This window comes from Aplidium turbinatum, chromosome 17, assembly GCF_918807975.1.
Source record: "Aplidium turbinatum chromosome 17, kaAplTurb1.1, whole genome shotgun sequence".
Taxonomy (NCBI): Eukaryota; Metazoa; Chordata; class Ascidiacea; order Aplousobranchia; family Polyclinidae; genus Aplidium; species Aplidium turbinatum.
In genome coordinates, this window is record NC_137488.1 from 18014699 (window position 1) to 18036874 (window position 22176).

Here is a 22176-nt window from a genome sequence, read left to right on the forward strand (position 1 = left end):
GTAGTTTTGTTCAGAGCCGATTGAAGCCAAGCGACATTCATGTTTGAAAGGGACTGCAAAGGAACGTTTGAGGCTCGAGATAAGTTCCAGTAAAACGTGAAAGCTTTTCCAACCTAAAAAAAACTTGCATTAAACAGATGGCAATTATGTTTGCTGTTGCTATAGAAGATGTTGTGTTTTAAGCCTTCTGACTGATGGTTGTCGACTTGTCGTTTGTGTCTTTAAAGCCGAGGATAAATCCGTCACCATTCTGGGAAAGCAATGTCTAGCCACAAGAAGAACCTTACTACTGGACACTGGACAGGACCGTAGCCAGCACAAAATTTCCCTTGTTCGGGGAAATACGAATTACTGCACATGTCAGTGAGCCCGGTCTGGGGGTCTCCCTCAGCAAATTTTGAAATAAATACCTAAAAATTGAGCATTCTAAGGGTATTTTAAGCCTAATTCAAGAACAAAAGTCTGTCAAATGATGCTGTAACAGAGATTAATATGCTTATTCAAAATATTTCGAGGGCAAGGGGGCAATTGTAGACTACCCTTTGCCTCACTAACTAGCGCCTGCTACTAGATAGTACTCCATTGCAGTGTATAGCTGCACCTTATCCGTTGCTGGTATAGGCTACATAGTGACAAACTTATAAAATATGAAAGGTCAAGGAAAGATATTCTATTAGAGTCCCGGATATTTCTTGGTGTAAAAAAATCTTTTCCAGTTGAATCAAAATTAAGAATCGTTGATTGATACCTTGCAAAGTGACCCCATTTGTTTGCGATGGTTCAATCAGATGCGAACTGGCGTTCTTTGTTTTGCCATTTTTTCTTTCAGTGAGTCGATAGAACGTAACATGAATGCTGTGTCTACAAAAACAATACAACTGTATGTAAAATCAAGTTCGTACTTGTAGGTAAACCAAACCAATAAACAAACAACCAAATAAATTAGCTAAATCTAGCATGTGGCAAGCATATTACAACCATACTGTGTATAATAGCAAATTAATACTTCTCACGTAGGTCTACGCCAACCTTATGAATAGAGTAAAGGATAAATAAAGGTCACAAAACAAAGTAGTCAGCCGAATGAAATGTATTGATTAGGAAAACAAGAACTGTTGCATATTATTAGCTAAGGTCACGTATAACGAGTTCTTCCTTAATAAGTTTTGGACTACCTTGATTCCGTTGTGTGCGACGCATCTGACCTGACGAGACTTATGATTACGCCGAGTAACCCATAACTTCAGTTGTGATGCTTAGATCTATAATGTGTAACCTTAAAATAAACTTACCGTTTCATTATTGCAATCACAACAATAACAACAACCACAAGCAGTGCCAACGCAGCAACCGACGCTCCGATTATTATGCCTGAAAACAGTTTTTGTTAATATAAGGAGATGATTCTCTGATATTAGTTCAACTAAGTGCTGAACTAATATCAACTGCATAGCCAAGTGGTGGTAGCTCCGGCACGACACTCGAAAGGGCACCGGTTCGACACCGCTCATAAGCACGCTGCTGTATTTTTGGCAGGACATTTAAAGGCATGCCAGAAAGTGGACACGAAGATTGGCTATTTTGCCTTCCGGTCCACTTCATCTAAATCTTCCACCACCGGGCGTAAGATTGGATACGATAAAAAACTGACAAAGTGTTGGAAAACGGAATTGTAAGTGGTGGCGCACAATGTGCCAAGTTACTGCACTACTAAGGGGTGGCTAATTATTTTTATTATCTCGGCTCATTTCGTGCGACGAATTTCCTCTACCAAATATATTACTATCACATTGTTATTTTTTATGTAAGAGAGAACCAAAGATTATTTAAAGTCGCAAAAATGTTTGTAAACTGCAGTGTTCTTTATAATAATAATAAAAATAGAGACAAGAATAAGTGCAATATAATTCAGCAAAAGGCAGTGAAGTTTCTAATATTATTTGAATGTTAAACTGCCAAATAAACCTTTATTACTTTCAATATGACGAATTAATTTAGTCTACCTGTGTTACTTCCTACTAGGGCTTCTTCGTCAGCCGTGTATGGAAAGGTGTATGGAAACGTGTATGCATTGGAAGGTGTGTTGTACACACTTGCCTCACCAGAGGTGAAATTTATGGTTCCGTCAGGCCGAGGTAAAGAAGAAATGATGTAAAATCTGAAAAAATTGTATACTGTAATATAAACAACAAATGCTATTAATACTACAAAAAGTGCTCAACGCCAAGCAGAGCGAATTACATCAACATTAGTTACTAGTTCATTAAAATCCTTAACAATAACTGGCTAAGGCAAAAAATATATTCATCAGTATTCTCACAACAAAAGTTTAATTTTGTAAAAAAAATAGCTATATTACAGTTATTAAAATTAGTTACTAATTTACTAAAAACCTTCAGCCTGTTTCACTTTTATAGGATCATCAGAAGGAACTTATTAAAATAGAATAATTAAATAATCCATTTAAGGTGAAACAGGCTGAAGGCTTTTAGTAAATTAGTAACTAATTTTAATAACTGTAATATATCTATTTTTTTACAAAATTAAACTTTTGTTGTGAGAATGCTGATAAATATACTTTTTGCCTTAGCCAGTTAAATCCTGCATGCCAAACAATCGATTTCGATCACTAATGCGATCCGCTTCAAGAAAAGCTCATTTAAATAAATCACATTCGAGTGATTCGGAATTTTGCATTATCTTTAAAACATATAAAACCGGGGATATTTGTCCACATTGTTTTATAAATCAGCTACCGATAAAAATTGTAGTAGTGTGGGACAGCAGCCCACGTCTCCAGTATGATGACAAGTATTTTCTCTTCATGGACTACTTTTTCACGAGAACGGTGATAGTCTCTGAATTGGTCTATTGATTATATTACCTGTAAAATTTGTTGGGAACAAGAGGATAATTCCTCGCTTGGTAGACTAATTCACTCTTTGTCGCGCTCCCTTTCCGCGTTGATAACGCTTCATGAGACTTCTCAGTGACGTCACAGCTTGTATTTTGTCCATTCCCAAGAACAAATGTGTTTGTTTGAGCTTGTTTATCACTGCAATCGTGAAGCATAGTTTGTGAGTTGTTTATTAATTGCATAATTAAACGACTAGAATCAACACATTATTTTATTATCTCTCCATGCACACCATCTTGTGCATGTGGCTCAGATTTTCAAACTGCAGACCACATCGTCTACCAATGTCCTGCATACCAACCCAAGGATAGACATGTGGACTTAACAACGCTCGATAAACACACAATTCATTGGCTGACGTGCCTGGATGTAACAGCGCGACATGCGGCGATCTTAAACGCAAGAAAATGAAAACATTCGCCTTTAACCATTGTTCCATCTTTATTATGAAAATCAATAGTTTAGAAGAATTTCTTAAACTTTCAACCACTTTTAAAAAGTGGGCGATGTTTAAAAATGCGCCCGTCAATATTTTGCAGTTTGATAATAATGATGTTGACTTCACTACTTTTTTCTTATAAAAGTAGTTTCATAGTTATAAAGCAGATTAATGAGATTTCATATCATCTTTATATACCGTACATATCGGTAGCATCAAAGCAAAAGTAGGCTACTTGTTTGAAAAAGCAAATTACGTTTTACGCTTAGATGTTACTCACAAAAAACCCAATTCACTCACTGTTTTACTGCTAATGCCAAATAAGGCTTTCCATTGAAAGAGTCAGATAATGTCAAGTCATCGAGGAAGGCTTGCGTAGGTGGCTGTGGTGGTTGTTCTGTCACTTGCTCAGTTGTGTACTGCGCAACGAGGAAATAGCAACTGCAAAACAATATTCAGGAAGTCTTTATTTTACCAGCATGTATAGGGGAGATGTGGGACCAATGAGCAGGGTGGGACCAATGACCATAGGCTCGATTTCGCCATCCTGTAGGCGTTTTGTTCTTTTATTTGTTGTTTTGGTGTCGAAATTTCTTCTTTGTCAAGCACATCTGTTTTGGTCAACTCAGACTTGCTAGTTTGATTTTAAGAGGCAGACGTTGTTTTTAGAGGAAAAAAGTAAGTTTTTTCGGGCGCATTCATTTTTTGTTTTCGAATAGGAAGAGAACATTTTTAAATACTTTTTTTAGTTTAGGCTATGCACCATGGATTGGGTAATAGAACTGCATTGGTTTCCGATAAAAATTCACACCAGATTTTTAACCATTGCATGAATACCAAGATGGGGCAGATGTGGGACCTTTGACCCATGCTTGCCATCAGGTGGGTTAATGGTCCCGCAATGTTATTTTATTCGTTTTTAGCTTCAATATGACTACTTTTAAGGTGTGCAAAAATAAATATTCCTTGTTTAACACAAGAAGAGTTGAACAATTCTTTGAAGGAAGTAATAGAACATAATGTCAGTTTAAAAAAGATTGCCAAAGAAAACAATATTTGGTGGCTGTGTTAGAAAGAGTACTACCGAGCCTACTTGAAACTTTGACATGCATGTATTATCTGGTCGTTTACAGTGATGAGTGGTTTGCTATAGGATTTTCCAGGGGCTGGTTGATACATTGCCTCTGTTTTCTTAGTGCTGATTGTTAGTCCAAAATTATCGCAAGCAGAGGAGAGCTTATTCATTTGTTGTTGGATTTCGCTTTTGGAGCAGGCGTTCAGGGCACAGTCATCCGCGTACAGAAGTTCTTTGATGACAGTTTCGGTAACTTTGGTGAGTGCTTTGAAGCGTCTCAGGTTAAAAAGTTTTCCGTCACAACGATAGCGAATTGGAATACCATTGCAGTCTTTTTTTCTGAAAGCATCTGTTAGCATTGCTGAAAACATCATGCTAAATAAGGTAGGTGCCAGGACACATAAGGTAAGGTAGGTGCCTGTTTAACGCCGTTTGTAACTGGGAAGGCTTCAGAGAATTCATTGTCATCAGCAACGTAGGCCATCATTCCATCATGAAATTGTCTTACAATGGAGATGTATGTGCTTGGGCATCCGTATTTGTGCATGATCTTCCACAACCCTTCCCTGCTCACTGTATCAAAAGCTTTTGTCAAATCGACAAAGACAGTGTAAAGGTCTTGGTGTTGCTCCATGCACTTTTCTTGAAGCTGTCTGGCCGCAAAGATCATATCTACAGTTCCTCGGCCCTGGCGAAATCCACACTGGCTTTCAGGGAGGAGGCCTTGCTCGAGATGGTTCAAGAGGCGGTTCAGTAAGACACGAGCGAGAATTTTTCCAGCAATTGACAGGAGGGAGATTCCTCGATGGTTGTCGCACAATTGGGGATTTCCCTTGCGTTTGTAAATGTGCACTATAGATGCATCTTTGAAGTCCTGGGGAGCTGAAAGAAAACAATATTGATAGAAACACTTTGTGTCGTTAGTCAGAAAAGTGTTACGTCATGACACGACGACTTCGCCAAAGCAGAGTGATGAAGTTGGTTGCTATGCGCTTGTGAAAGTGTATTCCAGTGCAGGAAGATGTAAGAGGTTTGCTGGCCTGTTGCTGAATGGTCCTGATGAGGATGGAGATTTTGAGATTTCTTTTTTGAAGAGGAGCGTAAAAATTAAAAATGCTTTTGTGTTTCCTGATATTGAGGACCTTACGTCTGTGAAGCGCTCAGAAATTGTGTGCAATCTTAACAAACCTACACAGGTAGCAGCTACCAAAAGGCTTTCTGGAGTTATGCAGTTTATCGAAGATTTATCTCGCCATGACTTTTAATGATGCATTGAGACTTTGTTTTGACAGTGCATAAATGAACACTTTTTTGACGCTAGACTTGAAATTTCACTTTTCGTATTGTATTGATTGTATTTTTTGTGCAAAATAAAAAAAAAAAAACTTAAAACCTGAAAGTATTGTGTAGTTTTCGACTCGATTGTAAGGGTGGGTCAATGGTCCCACGAGGGTGGGTCATCGGTCCCACATGTGTGGGACCAATAACCCATTTTTTTCATTTTTTGTAATTTCAATTTTGGAGGATAAAATTTGGAGATATTCATTTGGTTTTTGGCATGTAGGTAGATGGGTTTGCTGACAACTTTTTTGCAGATTTTGGTGATTCTGAGAGTCAAACTTTGAAAAATTGTGGCCAAAGTGTGCAAAAAGGGTCATTGGTCCCACATCTCCCCTATATATCCTTCAATTTGAATTTGTTTCCCGATCTCTTATCTAATAGACCAGAATAGTACTGTTTTGAAAACATGTGCAAAACTACGGCAGTGAAAAAACTTCCTATGGCCCAGGCCAGGTTAGTCTCTATTATCATCTTAAAGCTAAATCAAAAGTCAAGGACAAAAATTATTGAAATTGTAAAGAGACTTGTTAATGATCACATACAGCGAAATGTTGCCCGTGCTCGTTAAATTTGTAAGTTTGTAACACAACAAAGTACTTTCTATCAAAGCTCTGCCTTTGGGATAACCACTTTACTGGCGTGTGTGTGTGCTTTTTTTGACTTGGAAATCACTTTCTAGAAGCTGTTGCGAAATTACTTAGCCATCATTTCGAAGTACCTTAAGTACAGTAATTACATATTTATATCTCCCGTTGTTGCAAGTTCTTAGTAACGGTTGGTCATGCAGAAAACTACATTGGGAACATTCTTTGACGCTTGGGATCAAGCACGAGACTATATTTATCTATTAATACAAGGCTAAAAAATCTTTTAAAAAATACCAGTCACCTTATAGGTCCGTTGTCTTCGCAAGCTGACGTAAATGTGACGTTGGCTGACGTATCAGACGATCCGTTCAAGATGGGAAGCAAAAAAGTCGATGGTTCTTTAAAAGCATTTCAAAATGAACATTTTAGACATGTATTTTTATGCTATAAGTCTATGTTTTATTGCAATAATTTCTAAAAACAATATTTGAAAAATTTGATTATTTTATTACCGTACACATGCCGTACATTACAATTATTAAATCAGCTTTGGAACAATCTTTTTTCTCTATTAAAATTAAACTATTGCACATTTAGGTGATGAACAGAAAACAGTAAAGATTTCAATTATTCAAATGCAGTGGCGGCTCGTGCCATGGGGCTGCAGGGCTGCAGCCCCCCCTGAAAGAAAGAGAAAAAAGGGAAGATATGTTTTCCTCTGTGTTTGTCCGACCCGATTACTTTTTTCACTTATGGATTGCGGATTGAAAATTAAAATATTTAAAAATTTGTTTGGAAACATGGCTTTGGGACAACATTCTTTGCAGCCCCAGATTTTGGATTTCAAGTGCTCTGATTGGCTAAAAAATATCCTTGAAGCTCCACCTCTTTTGGTATTTTACAGAATACATAACAGCAATTTTTGAATCTGTTGGGGCTGCATGGAAAACAGCCCCCCCCCCTAACCGAATAATTCTACAGACTTTTTAAAGTTAAGTTTTGTTTCGCAGAGTAGCGATGAGACATGACTGTAAATGTGATAGCTGTAGGATTAGGGTATTCAACAGGTTATAGGATGTACCGTACCGGTACTAGGGCAAGAAAACAACAGTGCTAGGACAAGAAACAATAGTGCTAGGACAAGAAACAATAACTTACACTGGATCTCGAACCTCAATCGTCTTAGGCTACTGTGTGACTGTGATGTGCAGTCTGACCATAAAAAGAGCTCAACACCTGCTCTCCTGGGCCACATCGAAACCTGCTTTTGCCTGAGGATGGGTTTCTTTTATGTCCGGTTTTCTTTATCCATCCTATTATTGTTATTACAAAGTGGCTATTTTTACACACTTGTTGCCATAGTTACAATCAGGTGTTGCCAGAGTTAGGATTAAAGTTAGGTAGGGTTAATTAAGGTAAGGGTTAGAGTTAGGAATAAGGTTAGGGTTTTGATCTTTGCCCAGTTTTGATCTTTGCATGTGACTCCATGCTGCTGAGGGTTGGTATAGTATTTTCTAGGGCAAGGAACGATAATTGTTTCCACTCAGTGATCCGTCAGGAGTGATAGATAGTTAAGTTAGGTGCTTCACTAGTGTCTGCCCTCTAGGTCTAGTACCGGTATGCTGCAGAAGTGCATCTACATGAATGATTTATCTTCTGAATTAAACGGTCTTTCTGTTGGCTGCTGCATTGGCAACTCCTGTCTTCAATCATTTAATGTATGCTGAAGGCTTGTGTTGTTTTGCATCAAGTGTCAAGGGACTCCAGAAACTCATCAATGTTTGTCAAATGTATGTAGTTTCTCATGACATTATATTTAATTGCAACAAAACTGTTGGTGTTTTATATAAAGCCTAGATGTTGAAATTTGGCTATAATCCGATCATATATAATACGGTATTTAAATAAAAATCGTATCTGCTTTGAGACCCTTGAAATATATTGGAGTAATAATTAACGCTTCTACCTGATGATAAAGACATGAAACGACAATTACGGTCATTGTATTGTTCTGAAAACATGTTAAAAGCAAGGTTTTCCAAACGTTTGCTTGCTGTTAAAAATGTGTTGTTTCGTTCCTATTGTATGCCTTTATATGCCTGTCAACTATGGTGTAACTATCTTCTATCCAGTAGTAATCGCTTACGTGTTGGATACAATAATTGTTACAGAATGTTGTTTAATCTGCAGAGACGATGCAGCATCACCTCTGCATTCGTTGATAACAATATCACCATTTTTCAAGCTTTCATTTGTAAAAAATTATATCAGTTTGTAACCCGCTGTAACTTGTCTTCCAACCAATGGATATATGAACTAATGCGAACAGACTGTTACACTCAATCTTTGTATTTGGTACATTACGACTCAGCTCTTCGGAGTTGAGTATCTGCTTTGTTTCTACTTTCATCTTGAGTCTGATGCAAATAAATAAAAAAAAAATATCATATATATATGGATACTCTTATTTTGACTTTGAATCTACCTTCATTTAAAAAAATTGACAATGATTTCATTTGTCTTAACAGGTTTATGCTATAATAATTTACACTTTAATTGGAACATTTTGCAATTTATATACAATGGATAATTCTGTAATGTCATTGAAAAAAATTAGGTTTTCCCAGTTGTCTCTGCAAGAAAAACTTAGCATCAAAGCACAAGGAAGACCCACTCCAAACCTTGACATTTCCCAATCATCCACCAGTAGAGGTAACCCTTATGCAAGGAAGTTTAACAGAAATGTGTATGATGATCATGACTGGCTGTGTGGCTGCAACAGTGAAAATGCTTTCTTTTGCTTTCCCTGTTTACTGTTTGGTGGAGATCAAGAACATTCCTGGACCAAAGTAGGTGTGAAAGACCTGAAACATCTCAGTAGAAAGACAGAGAAGCATATTAGATCAACTTTCCACATGAACAATACTTTGAGTCTTTCAGTGCTTGGCAGAGTTAATATTGCTACACTTATAGATTCTGGATATCAACTCTCCATTACTAAACATAATGAAGAAGTAACGAAGAACAGAACAGTATTGTCAAAGATTATAGATTGTATAAAATTTTGTGGCAGATTTGAATTGCCATTAAGGGGACATGATGAAAGTCAAGGCTCAAAAAATCCTGGTGTGTTCATGGGGTTAATTGATTTTGCTTCCAATCTTGACTCACGCTTCCAAAATCATTTTAATTCTGCAAAGGTATTCAAAGGTACATCCAAAACTATTCAAAATGAGCTTTTGGAAACGATTCTTGAGCTTTGCAAAAGCAAAATTAAAGAAGAAATATCACAGTCTGAATTTGTAGCAATCATGTGTGATGAAACTACTGACATCTCAGAGAAGACACAGATGGTGATTGTACAACGGTATGAAAGTCATGGGAAGCCTGTTGAAATAACTGAAACCAAAGATTTCAACGAGAGGGTAATTGACCATTTTGCCATGGCAAAAAGTCGCCGAATGGAATTCATCTATAAATAAAGGTCCGCTGTCGTTTATATGTGATGCTCAGTAATGTGTAGCAAAGAGTAAATGTGGCACCTATGGCTTGAGCGAGATCAATGGTTATAATTACAATATGTGTGTGTGTATTTGTTTGTTTTTGTAATGTTAGGTTCAGTCGTGTTCTCATTGCTTTAAGAATTGGCGCTCCAATTGTTTCTGGAATGAGAAGGCGACTGATTCTTAACTAATTCATCTACTTGTTTTAAAGTGTCAGGTTTGGTGGCCGTGCATAACTATATTTATCGATGCATATACCGCAATATTAGATCCTTTCATGCACGTCTTAAACCATTAAGGTTTTGCCACCTTTTCCCTTCGTAAACTTGCCACCTTTTCCCTTCCCTTGTCTTTGTCCTTCTGTATTGTGATACATGCAGGGTTGCTAGCTGGCTTCAGCTGGCAAAAGATAATTTTTGTAGGAAAGAATAAAAAATGTTAACTTCCAAGCATTTTTAGTTCTGGAGCAGTGGGTGCATACATGCAGGGTGCTCCAAAAAAGATGTAGCTACGGTTATACTACATGTATACTGCAATATACTGTGTGTGTGCGAAGATTATGTACTTTGTAATGAGATCGTTTTTAACTGCAAAAAGTCGTTTGCTATGTATTTTCTAACTAATCACTTAAAGTTAAATTTAAATCCAATTTCACGGCTCAACGGAAGTCAAATCAAATCTGTAGATAGCGTCAGATACTTGGGTGTATTTCTTGACACGGCAATGTGTGATGGCAAGGATATAAACCGACAAGTACGATCATTATACTGTTTTACCAATAAATTAAAATTTTACAAGAGCTCCAGTGAAGTTAAAAATGTTCTCTTCCGTTCATATTGTACCCCAATGTATGCATGTCACCATGGGAAAATTATCACCAACGTGAATTAATCGCTTGCGTGTTGCATTCAATAATGCATTTAGAGTTATTCACCATTTGCCCAAACATTATAGCGTAGGCTACGTGAACATCAAGTCTTGTGTAACATTGTATGTCATATAACATTTGATGCATTACAACGGAAAAGGGCCTTTTTTTTGTTGGGTAATGTGAATCATCGTCAAACTCTATTGTTGATTCCCTGATAAGGTATGACTGCTATCGTAACTCAAACTACCTCCTTCATTATAATACCACTATGTAGGCTATGCCGTTACCTAGCCTTGATGGCTGCTATGGCACAGCAGTGATATCAACATTCATCGATTGATAAAGTTTAAATTTCTTTTTATAGTTGGGTGTTTGAACAGATTAAGTATGATATTTCATTTTGAATATTGATTTTTGTTTCGCATGTTTAATTTGTGTGATATGGATCGCATGATCTGAAATGGACGATTGATTAATAAATTTATTGCTTACTTCAGCGTCATTCCTGTGAATGTACTTCTGTTTGTCTTTTGTTTCTGTGTATTTTTTTGTGTGGATCGTATGTGGACAATCGTGTCCGATGCCGGCGATCGACAATAAATATTTGCAGACAACAAACTGAGCGAACTATTGAGAAAACGACGAAGTGCATAGAACATAGTTTGATTTGTATTTAGCACTGATTTTGAATATAAAAATTTGAAATATTAGTATTTTTCAAGCTCTACAGCAGCATTTTTGACTGTTATTCCACTCCCAAATTTCTTTTGAAAATGCTCTCAAAATGCACCAAATTAAATGTAATTGTAAAAAATTTTCTGGGGGAGGCCCCCCAGACCCCCCGCCGTGGGTGTCGCCTTCGGCGACACGCCCGCAAGGTTCGCCTGATATCGCCCTCCAACAATTCTTGGATATGCTGCCTTGCAGCCCCCCCAATTCAGGAGCCCACTAGCCGCCACTGTTCAAATGTAACTTATAGCCTATACATTATAACACCCCTAAAATTCAGGACCTTGCGACACACCTTGTATAGGGCACTTTTCGGGTATGCCTGTCGACTAAGTAAACAGACAATATTAATTAAATGTCTTTTTTTGAGAATACAACATAGAAGATCATGCAAACTCATACATCCTTGAGATTCAGAATAAGTCTTGGACACAAGATCGAGTTGCTTTTTAATTTTACACCAGATGGTTGCACTTGATTGAGAAATGCAAACAACCTACAAATCAGCCAAATATCTTAAAATTAACAACTCTCGAGCGAAGTCTATTTCAACAGCAATAAATTGAGGGCCTTTTTTCATATCTGTTAAATGCATTTCTTAAATTCTATTGCATTTATGTATTTCATTGTGTACTTTAACATCTAATACCTTACCATTGTTCACTGTGAATGAATGCATTCTCTTTTCTTTATTCATGTCACTGCTTGCCCAGCATGAAATGTTGCGTCTTCCAAGACACACTTCCCCATCCACCATCTTTAATTTTGCTTCAACAACATTTCCAGTCGTAAAAGTTTCAAGAGAGAATGGAGAGTCGGTTGAATTTGATATTATCTCATCAGATTGGTTAAATTTAATGTTTGTACTCTTCCAAGTTACTGTCGGTATTGGGTATCCCTCTACTTTACAAGCCAAGACAAAACTGTTGCTGAAGACATCTGATGGAGGTTCAGCATCAGCTAGACGAGGTGGAACTGCAATCGCAATTGCACCAATGCATTATTTTCAATATGCATAGTGACGGTTCAACTTTGTAGTGAGTTATTGAAATCTAACCAATCATAATAATTTATATCATCTAGTTGGTTGCTCTAACGTTGCTAAAACGTCTCTATGCTCGTTTTCACTGCAGCCAATTCATATTTTATATTCATTTTCTGGCACCCTTTCTACGCAAGTATTTACCGGAAACATCACCTATTCATTAATTATCGTTCGTGCAATGTTGGGTATAAAATGTGAATCAACCATCATGAATGACGAGCTAGCACACTTTCGTATTCAGTGTGTTAATAATTACTTTATAAATTCACAAAGTCATGTTTAATGTTAAGAAGGTAGAAAATTCTGCGATTTTTATTGCTTGCACAAAAGTAGCAGATTAATACTTTCATGGCATAACTTTTTTTTTAATAGTTCAGTAAAAATATGCCATAAAACGCACAAGCTTCTATTAAACTTCTATATTTTTTGCTAAAGTTCAAAAAATAAATTTTTTCGTAAAAGTTTGTTTCCAATTGTTCACTCCGGAATGAAGCAAACATAGTAAAGACTTGACAAATATGAGATTGCAATTTAATAAGACGTTCTGCTTCAAAGAATTTTACTCACACAATTTGCAATGACGACCTCTGTAGCCTTCTTTGCAAGAACAATAATACGAACAACCGACATCGTTGCATTGGCCATTGTTTTCACAAGGTGAGCTGTCACATGGCTTCCCTGAAACTGATGCAGGGAATTATAAAGTTAGTGTTTGGTTATTTCTTTTTTACAAACGTATTATCCAAGATGAGTGAAAATACAATTCACTCAATGTCAACAAAACGTAGCTTTAAAACTGTGTTATAGGGCCATGTCATGTAACAATGCACTTACATTACACTTTTGTTAACTATCAAATTGTTTTTATTTAAAATTATACGACTTTTGCCAATAACCGACGTACTATCTCAGTTTGATGCACCATGACGCAATAACAAAGCCAAAGCATGACATGAGATAGGTTTACCTCTTTTCCAAACAACGGTTTACATTTTTACAAGTCAGAAAAGATATCGACTATCGTTACCAGCAGGGCCGGATTCAGAAAAAGAAATGCCCTAGGCAATTTTCCTTTAGAGGCCCCGATCTTAACAGCCATAGAGACGAGTATTTCACACAAACAACCACCCATACCAGAGTGAATTAGTCATGAAGAAATATGCACCTAAGTGAATTAACCATTTGAAGATAACCAAAGCTCATTATTACATTGTAAACCTTTTGTAATATCTTGCTTCAAAACAGGAACAATATAATTCTAAGTTACTTTACTGTTAATGTTATGTTCCTTAAAGAAATGTTGAACTAACAAATTTTATATTGCCTGTATAAAAAATGCTATTACATAACATGATAAATAATACTACAAACTACATGTAAGCTACTTAATAACATCAATAGTATTCACATAACTCACATAGATCCATATACTTTCTCATTTAGTAGTCTGGTTTAAAACACATAACACACAAGAAATGAGCTATAAAATAATCAATAAATAAATCTTGAGGCCTTAGGCTTCAGCCTTTATAGTCTAATGACAAATCCGGCATTGATCGTTACGTTTCAGTTGTAACCAACAGGAGAATTTTACCTAGTTTTTCACATGCGTATCCATTGACGTTTTGATTGTAGTTTAGAAAATATAAAACTTTATCATAATTTGGTGGTCCTTGGGTCACAAATGTCGTCAAAACCACTTTGCTAGTGCTCGTTGTTCGTTTCGGCAAGTCTGATCTCCATCGAGGGTATTGATGGTTGTTTGTAGTCGTTGGTATCAAAGTGTTGTCGATCCATTTAGGTATTCCGTTAGCTCCCCACTCACCACCGATGAAAAATAAATGTTGCTGCAACAAATTCATATAGTTACATTTTCAGAGATTTACAAAACGAGTGATTTAGTTTTCTGTACAGAAATAATCTTTTCCACAAGAGGTTGTTGAAATATGATATAACAAGGGCCGACACAAAGCTATTCTGCACCCTAGGCAAGGTTCAATTTCTGCACCCCCATTAGCTCATCATTTCACTGCATGAAGTGAACAATGACAGTTATAATTTATTTTGGTTTCTGTAACCCAAATTGGAGTTGGTTAAATTATTTTACATTGGTAAGTATAAGCAGTTCAAAATTAAATGATAGTCAAAACTTACGCAATGTTGATAATTAACTAACTAACATTAACATATAGTTTAAGTTACGTCAAAACATCACATTTCATGCTAATTTGCCATTTACAAGTAACTTTACCAATTTTGACATATTGAGCGCGAAAGCATTGTCAGGCTCGATGTATATCGTAGCTACTAGTGTTGACATGGATGGTCCAGTGATTACATTTGGACCAGTGTCCTGGATCAACTATCTGCTATTTTCTGACCAGACAAGCCAATGCTGAACCACTGTAGAGCGTAAAGGCTACAATCGTTTTGTTGAGGTTCAGCTTTGAAAAGCTTCGCTCAGAGCTTGCCGCGGATATTGGAAGCGTCAGTGGAATATGCAAATCTATGGAGCATTTGGTAGCCTATATTGTCTGAAAGCTTTTATTCGACCAAAAACGATCGCACATTCAGGTGTCATAGGTTTTGGGAATTTTTTAGTTATTGCTGTTAGTTCACAGCTCAACTCATCGGTATCAATGTGTCTGCTTGATTGCAGCCTACTAACTTTTTCTAAAAGTTGCAACAATGTCAGGTTCTTGCGACGGCTTTGCAATGCAAGTTCCTATTTCCAGATGAGCTCATAAAATCTGCGGTTTTGATGTATCAGAGCAACTTTCTCATTTATCACCTTGTAAATGTTTTTCAACCTTTTTTGAGCCACGAACACTTTATGTATCAAAATAATCTTGTGGAACACCAAACAAAACTTTATAATAACGCAATGAAATAAAAGACACAACAGTCATTCAATCACTTTCAGTTTTTTCTCAGTGCGACATCTGGACCGATTTGTATGAGCACAAAGTTGATTTTGGGGCATGAACTACAGAAAGACAAACTCGATGCTGTTGTGATTTTCGCCCTGTGTTCCATGCAACATTAGTCAAACTAATAAATTTTTTGTAGAACATCTGACAATCTTTCAAGGAACACCGGTTGAAAATTGCTGTTGTAAAGTATAGGTCTGCAGTTCGTATACGACAATACTCGAAACACAAAGACATCTTTATTTAAGAAAAATCGCAAGAAAAGGGTTTTGCGCCCCTTGAAGGCTGCACCCTAGGCGGCCGCCTAGTTCTCCTAATGGACGCTCCGGCCCTGGATATAACGCTCTCGCGGATGGCCATCTCACCCACCCTCGTCTCTGTACTGGCAATTTCATCTTCCAACACATCGACTTGGGATACAGCATCACAACCTGCACAATTGTGTAGTGGTTTGATTGCTCCTCTCAGCGTCGGAAGATGTGGGTTTGATTCCCCATTTGGCCACACCAAAAACTGTTTGCTAATGGTACTAAACTACATTTCTATTTGACACTCAGCAAAAGAGTTGGTTTGGGTGCTTTCCCAAAATCGTTCGCAACCGCTGACCACTCTGCTCACGGTGTAGGGAGATAAGCCCGCTACCCAACGGGCTGAGTGAATTGCGTTTGGACAACAAGTAAGACTCCTTCGAAAAACCAGCAGTAGATTTTTATTCAAGACGCTTTCAACGTTAGTCCTCGCCCTGAGAAGAAGCCTAAATTGCTCAACAAACAAACAGCATTACCAGCACGTGTCTAGTTAGCCGAGTAACTTGTCCAGCAACAAATACGCCCCATTCCACCACCCTAGATACATAGCCATCTTCACATCTTGACGATGGGCACTGAAACAAACTCAGACATGACCTTTACAAGCACTGGCCACGTCAAGCCGCCTTCTTGCGGATTCACATGCGTTACACTTTTCTCCCTACACTGGTCTACAAAAACAAAATTTGATACAGAACATGAAAATAAGTGTTTTTGGCTGAATTTTGGCAGCTAATCTCAAATCTGAAGTCATATTTTCTCTATCTTCTCAAGTTTTCAAGATATCAGTAAGAACCATATATGGTTATTTTCAGTATGCAACAGAAATTCGAGAGCCAAAACCAATGATAAAAAGTTAACAGGTATGTTAAAGGGGCAGTAAACCCCAAACCATACTTTTCGATTTTTTTGTTTGTAAGTGCTCTAGACATGTATAATTAGTGGTTGTCGTTGAAATTTTCCCTTAATTTCATTGCGTTTCCTTTGTAGGGCCGTTTCTGTTAGCCCATAGTTTCAGAGCGACGTGTGCTCACTGAACCGTGCGATAATCGGACGTGACGTCATAACGGTACAAGCTGCTCATATGTTTACGCAAGATGCATTTGAAATGCAAAGTAAGAGATCGCTTATGGTGTCGTTTCCAGCAAATGCAATGAACTATTTATGTCGATTTTAAGCAGCTTAGTAGTTGATAAAATGAACACCGAAAGCAACTAGCTTCAGGCAAGCACCATATTAGTTTATAAAGAACTAGGAACATTTTCTAAAGAACTCTGATAGGTATACTTTACTGTACAAGTACAAAATCTCTCTCTATGCACACGGCAAAGCTTTTCTTGAAGCAGACTTTGAATTGTGACTTCCTTTTATTTCAAATCAGGATATTTAAATCTAACATATTTTCTATCTTCACTTGAAAATTTCGACCTAATGACCGAAACAACGCATGACGGCAGAGGCACACGGATTGAATGACCAAGGTAACCTCAGATCCACCGAACAAACTGTCTGTAGACAATGTGCCAATAGCGTATTTAAAAACAACTTTTGGTTACATGAATATTTTTTTGTTTTGTTTGTCGTATCCAGGCTCACACCCGGTGGTTGAAGATTTAGATTAAGTGGACGGGAAGACAAGGAAGCCAATCTTCGTGTTTTAATGCAACATGATTGCCCATTTTTAGGTATTGCTACATCATTTAAGACGGGTTTTGGTTAGAAAACCGTGAAAAATAAGATGCAATTGCATCAGAAACATCTGGATGCAAACGTCTGATCACAAATGCATGGGAACAGGTATGCTCCCCCATTCTTCTCGGTGTTCTGCCAATGTTTCCCTTTCGCACAATGCAATCTTCAAGAGGCTCTTGACATGATCTTTAAAAAAGATAATGCATTTTAAATCAATAAAAATGTATGATAGTCACAATGATTGCTGCACACATTTCACTTTGCCGCACATGCTTACCCAGTCAGCAAAATCAGTCCTTTTTACATTGAATCAACGTTTTGCAGACGTTGAATCAATGTAAAAATGACGGATTTTGCGTCAAATCAATGAATAATAAAAATGACAAAATTTGCGTCAAATCGTCATTTTTACTTTGATTCAACGTCTGCAAAACGTTGAATCAATGTAAAAATGACTGATTTTGCTGACTGGGTAATCACATACTACAACTACACATGGTATTATAAAGTAGCAGTTTTGGAATATTGTTAATTTCACAAAATTATGCTGTGTAGATAACTTACGGTAAGTGGGGTTTTCTTTGATCGTTTTTAGAGAATAGCCTCCTTCCTTATGCTTTGCTTTCGGATAGCTAACCGAAACCCAGCGGTAGACCTGCTGCTATTCTCGTTGGAATGAATAGCAGTTACAAGTTGTCTATAAAGAAATGCAGATCAAAGTGATGTTTGCACTCACAAGCCAATAAAAACTTGTCTGTAGGTGTGTTCATTACATCCATTATAACAAATCCATAACAAAAATGTTGACCAATAATAGGCCTTCCCACTCTGCCCCATTAGCTCAGTGGTTACGCGCCCGGCTCAAGATCACGCGGCGCAAGTTCGACTCTCGGGGTGTGCGCATGAGCAACGCACTTTCAGGACTGCTCTCCATTCAGCCGCACGTAGTGAGTGGAATAATTCCCTGGCAACAACACTTCAACAATCGGAAAACTTCAACTCTGCCAATCTCGATAACCGGCCCTGTGTCAAAAGCCTCTACAAGTATGCGAAACTACCAGGAATAACCAATCAAGGCTTTGCCTGTCCGAGGATAAAGATTCAAAACCAACCAACCAAGACACAAGCAGTTTTAGAAATGAAACTCATTTTGGCAGCATGACTTTCTGTTATAGTCGTCATTTACGTCAAAAGCAGCAAGCAATGTATGATGTATGAGGGGACAACATCGACGAGGGACGACATCATCGCCACCCGTTATTTCATATGTTAGTTTGTTATAGAGTTAAAATTTCTTACTTTTCGCCACACTCCTTGGCTTCATGGCATCCTTTTGACAAACAAACACGAAAATCCGATATGTCGTATTGTGTTGCGGCATTACAAATAACGATTTCTGTTTGGCATAACCCTTCAGAATACCAGGACAACTATGAACAGAAGAAGCACATTACAAAACAGCACAATGACAGTAATAAAAAAAACTCACATTTATGCACTGTTACATTACCGTTGCATACAGTGCTAGCCAGTAAATGAAATAAACACCAGTTTGTGAAGGACTTGTGTTTGTTATGGTAGCCTAATACACTTGGTGAGTTATAGATGGGTCATTTTAAAATTACATGTAGGCTAGCTAGGAATCGCTATACCAGCAGGCAGCAACAAAAATGTAATAGGCTTAGCCGGAAGATATTCTAAATTATATGAAAAACAATTTCTCAAGGATGGTACACTACTCCCCATTCCCCAACTTATGTACTGTACGGTACTTTATAACAAACATGTAGTAACATAATTGTTAACTCAAAATTACTTCAAGAACTTGACGTTTCCTGACAGTCGGTCGTATGGATGGATTGGAATTTTGTTGTGGAGTTGTCTCCCCACTGGACCTTGACTCCAAAGGGTGCAGAGTTGTTGAAATAAATTTTTTTGAAAAAATTGAAGGGCATGCATTGCGGTTTAATTTAAGCTGTGTGGCAAGTCCCATGTTAAATTGAAGAAGATTTTGAAAATCTGTTTCCTTGAAATGGAGTCGACATTATTATGCTGGTCTCTGTTGCTCCTGGCCATACTCTTGTGGTGTTTACAAACTTGTCCCATTTCAATTTTCTTGTATGCTTTTTGGAAATTTGAACAAAGAAATTTTATCGACAGAAGAACCACCAGATGAACACTGAACAGTCATATACAACACATCGACTTGTCATGATGAGTACAAAACTGTAACAGGTTTAGCTTAATCTATTTATGTACAATGTCAGTATAGCACTGGGAAAGCATGTATACTGAGGACCTAGGCATACTAGTTTAGCCTGTCTGATAGGCCTGTTGTGCACACAAACATGACTAAACATGAAAAATAAATAAATTTAAACCCCTACAACCCTTGACTGTCTAACTCTAAACCTCTTGTTATTAAAATCCCATCAAAACCATACTGTAGCACTGAAGGAAAATACTGGCATTTGCTTGTTTCCTGAAGTGCAAGGCCTAGTGTAAATGTGCAAAAAATGATGTAAGCTAGTATCAAGGCTACAATAAATTAAATCTGAGCTAAAATTGTTACTTGTGATATTCTTATCTACTGCTGCAAACGCCTCTAACCTAATCTACAGCCGCATAGCACATCTTAAACCAGCAAAATGGTTTTGCGAAACTCTGGTTATGACGTCACGTAAGCAAATGTTTTATTTCGACAACAGTTGAAGCGGTGTGTGTTTGAATCGCAAAACCAAAACTTTGTTTTAAGATTGCGTGAGAAAAAATGAGTATTTTTTCATAAAAACAAGTGCAACGTGTTTTTGAATATCCCCTTTATGTATTTCAACTCTCAATTTGCATTTGAAAATGGACTTGTCTGGCCCTTTAACAAGCAAACTAATGCTTCGAATATGTTCTCAACAATGTCACTAAACTGTTCATGTTTGAAATTTTCAAAACAATTGTCAATTACCGCCTTTAATTGCCAATTACAACTCTTACATCATAATGCTAAACTAATTGTTACCTCGTAAATGCAATGTTGGAGACGATGAACTCTATAAAATATTTTCTATTTGCTAGAAAAAGAACAAAAACTGATATATCATAAATGATTGTGCCTTGACAAGGTCACTAAATTTAAATCTTTACCAACCAGGCAATATAGCCTGAATGCGAAGAGCTAACTTGGTTTGCAATATCTTTGTATTGTGCACGCAAATGCGATACAAAACCTAAATGCATATATACACAAATGTAAGTTAACACAAAAGTTTTGTAACGCCAATCAACTCTCCAAATGTATATCACTGTATGCTTAAACAATTTACTATAATATTACTAGCTACTTGTAATTATTACAACGTTCTGCTTACCAGACTTTTACCATACTCTTCGATCAACAAATCGTTAAACTCATCCTGCTGTGTGTGATTTTTTATCATTGCTAAGCTGGAATTGAGCCTCACGCAATCCTGGCTTGCAACATCGTAAGTAACTACAAAGGAGGGGAAATTTGATCGGATATAATATTCACATGATCCTGATGACGATGGAGGAAGACGAAACTTGGCTGAAAAGAAAAAAATATTATGAGTACAAATCGAATGTTACTACCTTCATACAATCTAATAGATAATACTTTTTAATCAGAAAAATTTTCAATTTTTAGTTAGAGTTTGTGTTTGAAGAATTTTTATTTTAAATGAAACGCATTGATTTAGTTGGAGAAGCAACTTCAACTACAAAATAATGCCATGGCAATTACTTCAAATATTGTAATGTTAAAACTCCGTAATTTTTTTAGAATCGACTTCACATCTTACTAAAAGTCTATTACTATCAGCCCTGGTGTTTAATTGATTTAGTTACAGTATCCTACTTAATTAGTATAGTAAAGTTTGAAACAAAATTATAACAAAATAAAGCAATAAAAGCTTCAACCTAACATGCTAATACGTCACACAAGGTTAGTTGGTGCTTCAGTGCTTACCTTGTCCTGTTATTGCTCGCAAATGTAGAAGGAAGATCAACAACTTTATTGTCCTTATTGTTTTCATTTCATGCAACAGATCGAATTTCGCTTCTAGTAGTTTCGCTTTCTACATTTGTGAAGTTTTCAATTTAATTTGCAATTTTTACTTCAACAAATATCAAAAGACAGAAAAAAACATTGGGAGGAAATGTTTTATTCGGCATTACATTTTTTTACGTTTTAAAACACAAAAATATTAAAAATTGAAAGTGACAGATTTAAATGATCGTGAACATATTCTAACATCACGCCCGGACATAACAAAATTACTTTCTTTCTTCTCTTCTCAAACATTAAGTTTGATTAGTGATTGCAAACACATTGTCCATCAATGCATTTTTTCATTTCGTAGCATGCAACGTTTCTTATGCTTTATTATAATGTGCTATAGAATATGTTATGCATATTCAAATTCTGGTTCTCCAATATAGAGCCATTTTTATAAAAATAAACGAAAGCTGATTCATTCATGATCTGGATGGTGTATAGTTATATGGGCGTAATTAAGAAACGAATTTGCTTATATCTTTCTTTTTCAAACATCTCAGTAATGACACCTGTTCTGTGTTGATCGCAGAATGTTATTTTGAAAACAACGTTTCATATGAACTTCATTTACAGGTCATTCAAAAGTGAAGCTATGTCTTTTATTGCTTTGTCTTACTTAAGTTAATGCAAAGCATAACAGCATACATCGCATTATAAACAGCTAAACTCA

At 36.8% G+C, this 22176-nt stretch overlaps 2 protein-coding genes across 3 annotated transcripts in view; both read right to left on the reverse strand.

Annotated features, from left to right (window-relative positions):
- Window positions 1-12251, reverse strand: part of LOC145786601 (receptor-type tyrosine-protein phosphatase epsilon-like) — a 28447-nt gene extending 16196 nt beyond the window's left edge. For both annotated transcript variants that reach the window (XR_014291303.1, XM_082598285.1), the window contains exons 1-7: window positions 12117-12251; window positions 6661-6757; window positions 3657-3797; window positions 2885-3055; window positions 2004-2158; window positions 1293-1371; window positions 749-861 (exon numbers count right to left, since the gene is read on the reverse strand). Coding sequence is in view for 1 of the 2 variants with exons in the window: in XM_082598285.1 (XP_082454411.1) it covers window positions 749-861; window positions 1293-1371; window positions 2004-2158; window positions 2885-3055; window positions 3657-3797; window positions 6661-6757; window positions 12117-12219 (859 nt within the window). In the remaining variant the exon portion in view is untranslated. The remainder of the gene's footprint in view (window positions 1-748; window positions 862-1292; window positions 1372-2003; window positions 2159-2884; window positions 3056-3656; window positions 3798-6660; window positions 6758-12116) is intronic.
- A 4860-nt stretch (window positions 12252-17111) lies between these two features.
- Window positions 17112-21545, reverse strand: LOC145786611 (uncharacterized). The gene is made up of 5 exons (XM_082598298.1): window positions 21417-21545; window positions 20800-20996; window positions 18737-18867; window positions 18002-18134; window positions 17112-17623 (listed from the first exon to the last, which is right to left on the reverse strand). The coding sequence occupies exons 1-4, from the start codon at window positions 21481-21483 to the stop codon at window positions 18029-18031; spliced, it is 501 nt and encodes a 166-aa protein (XP_082454424.1). The 5' UTR covers window positions 21484-21545; the 3' UTR covers window positions 17112-17623; window positions 18002-18028.
- Between the last annotated feature and the right edge of the window lie 631 nt (window positions 21546-22176).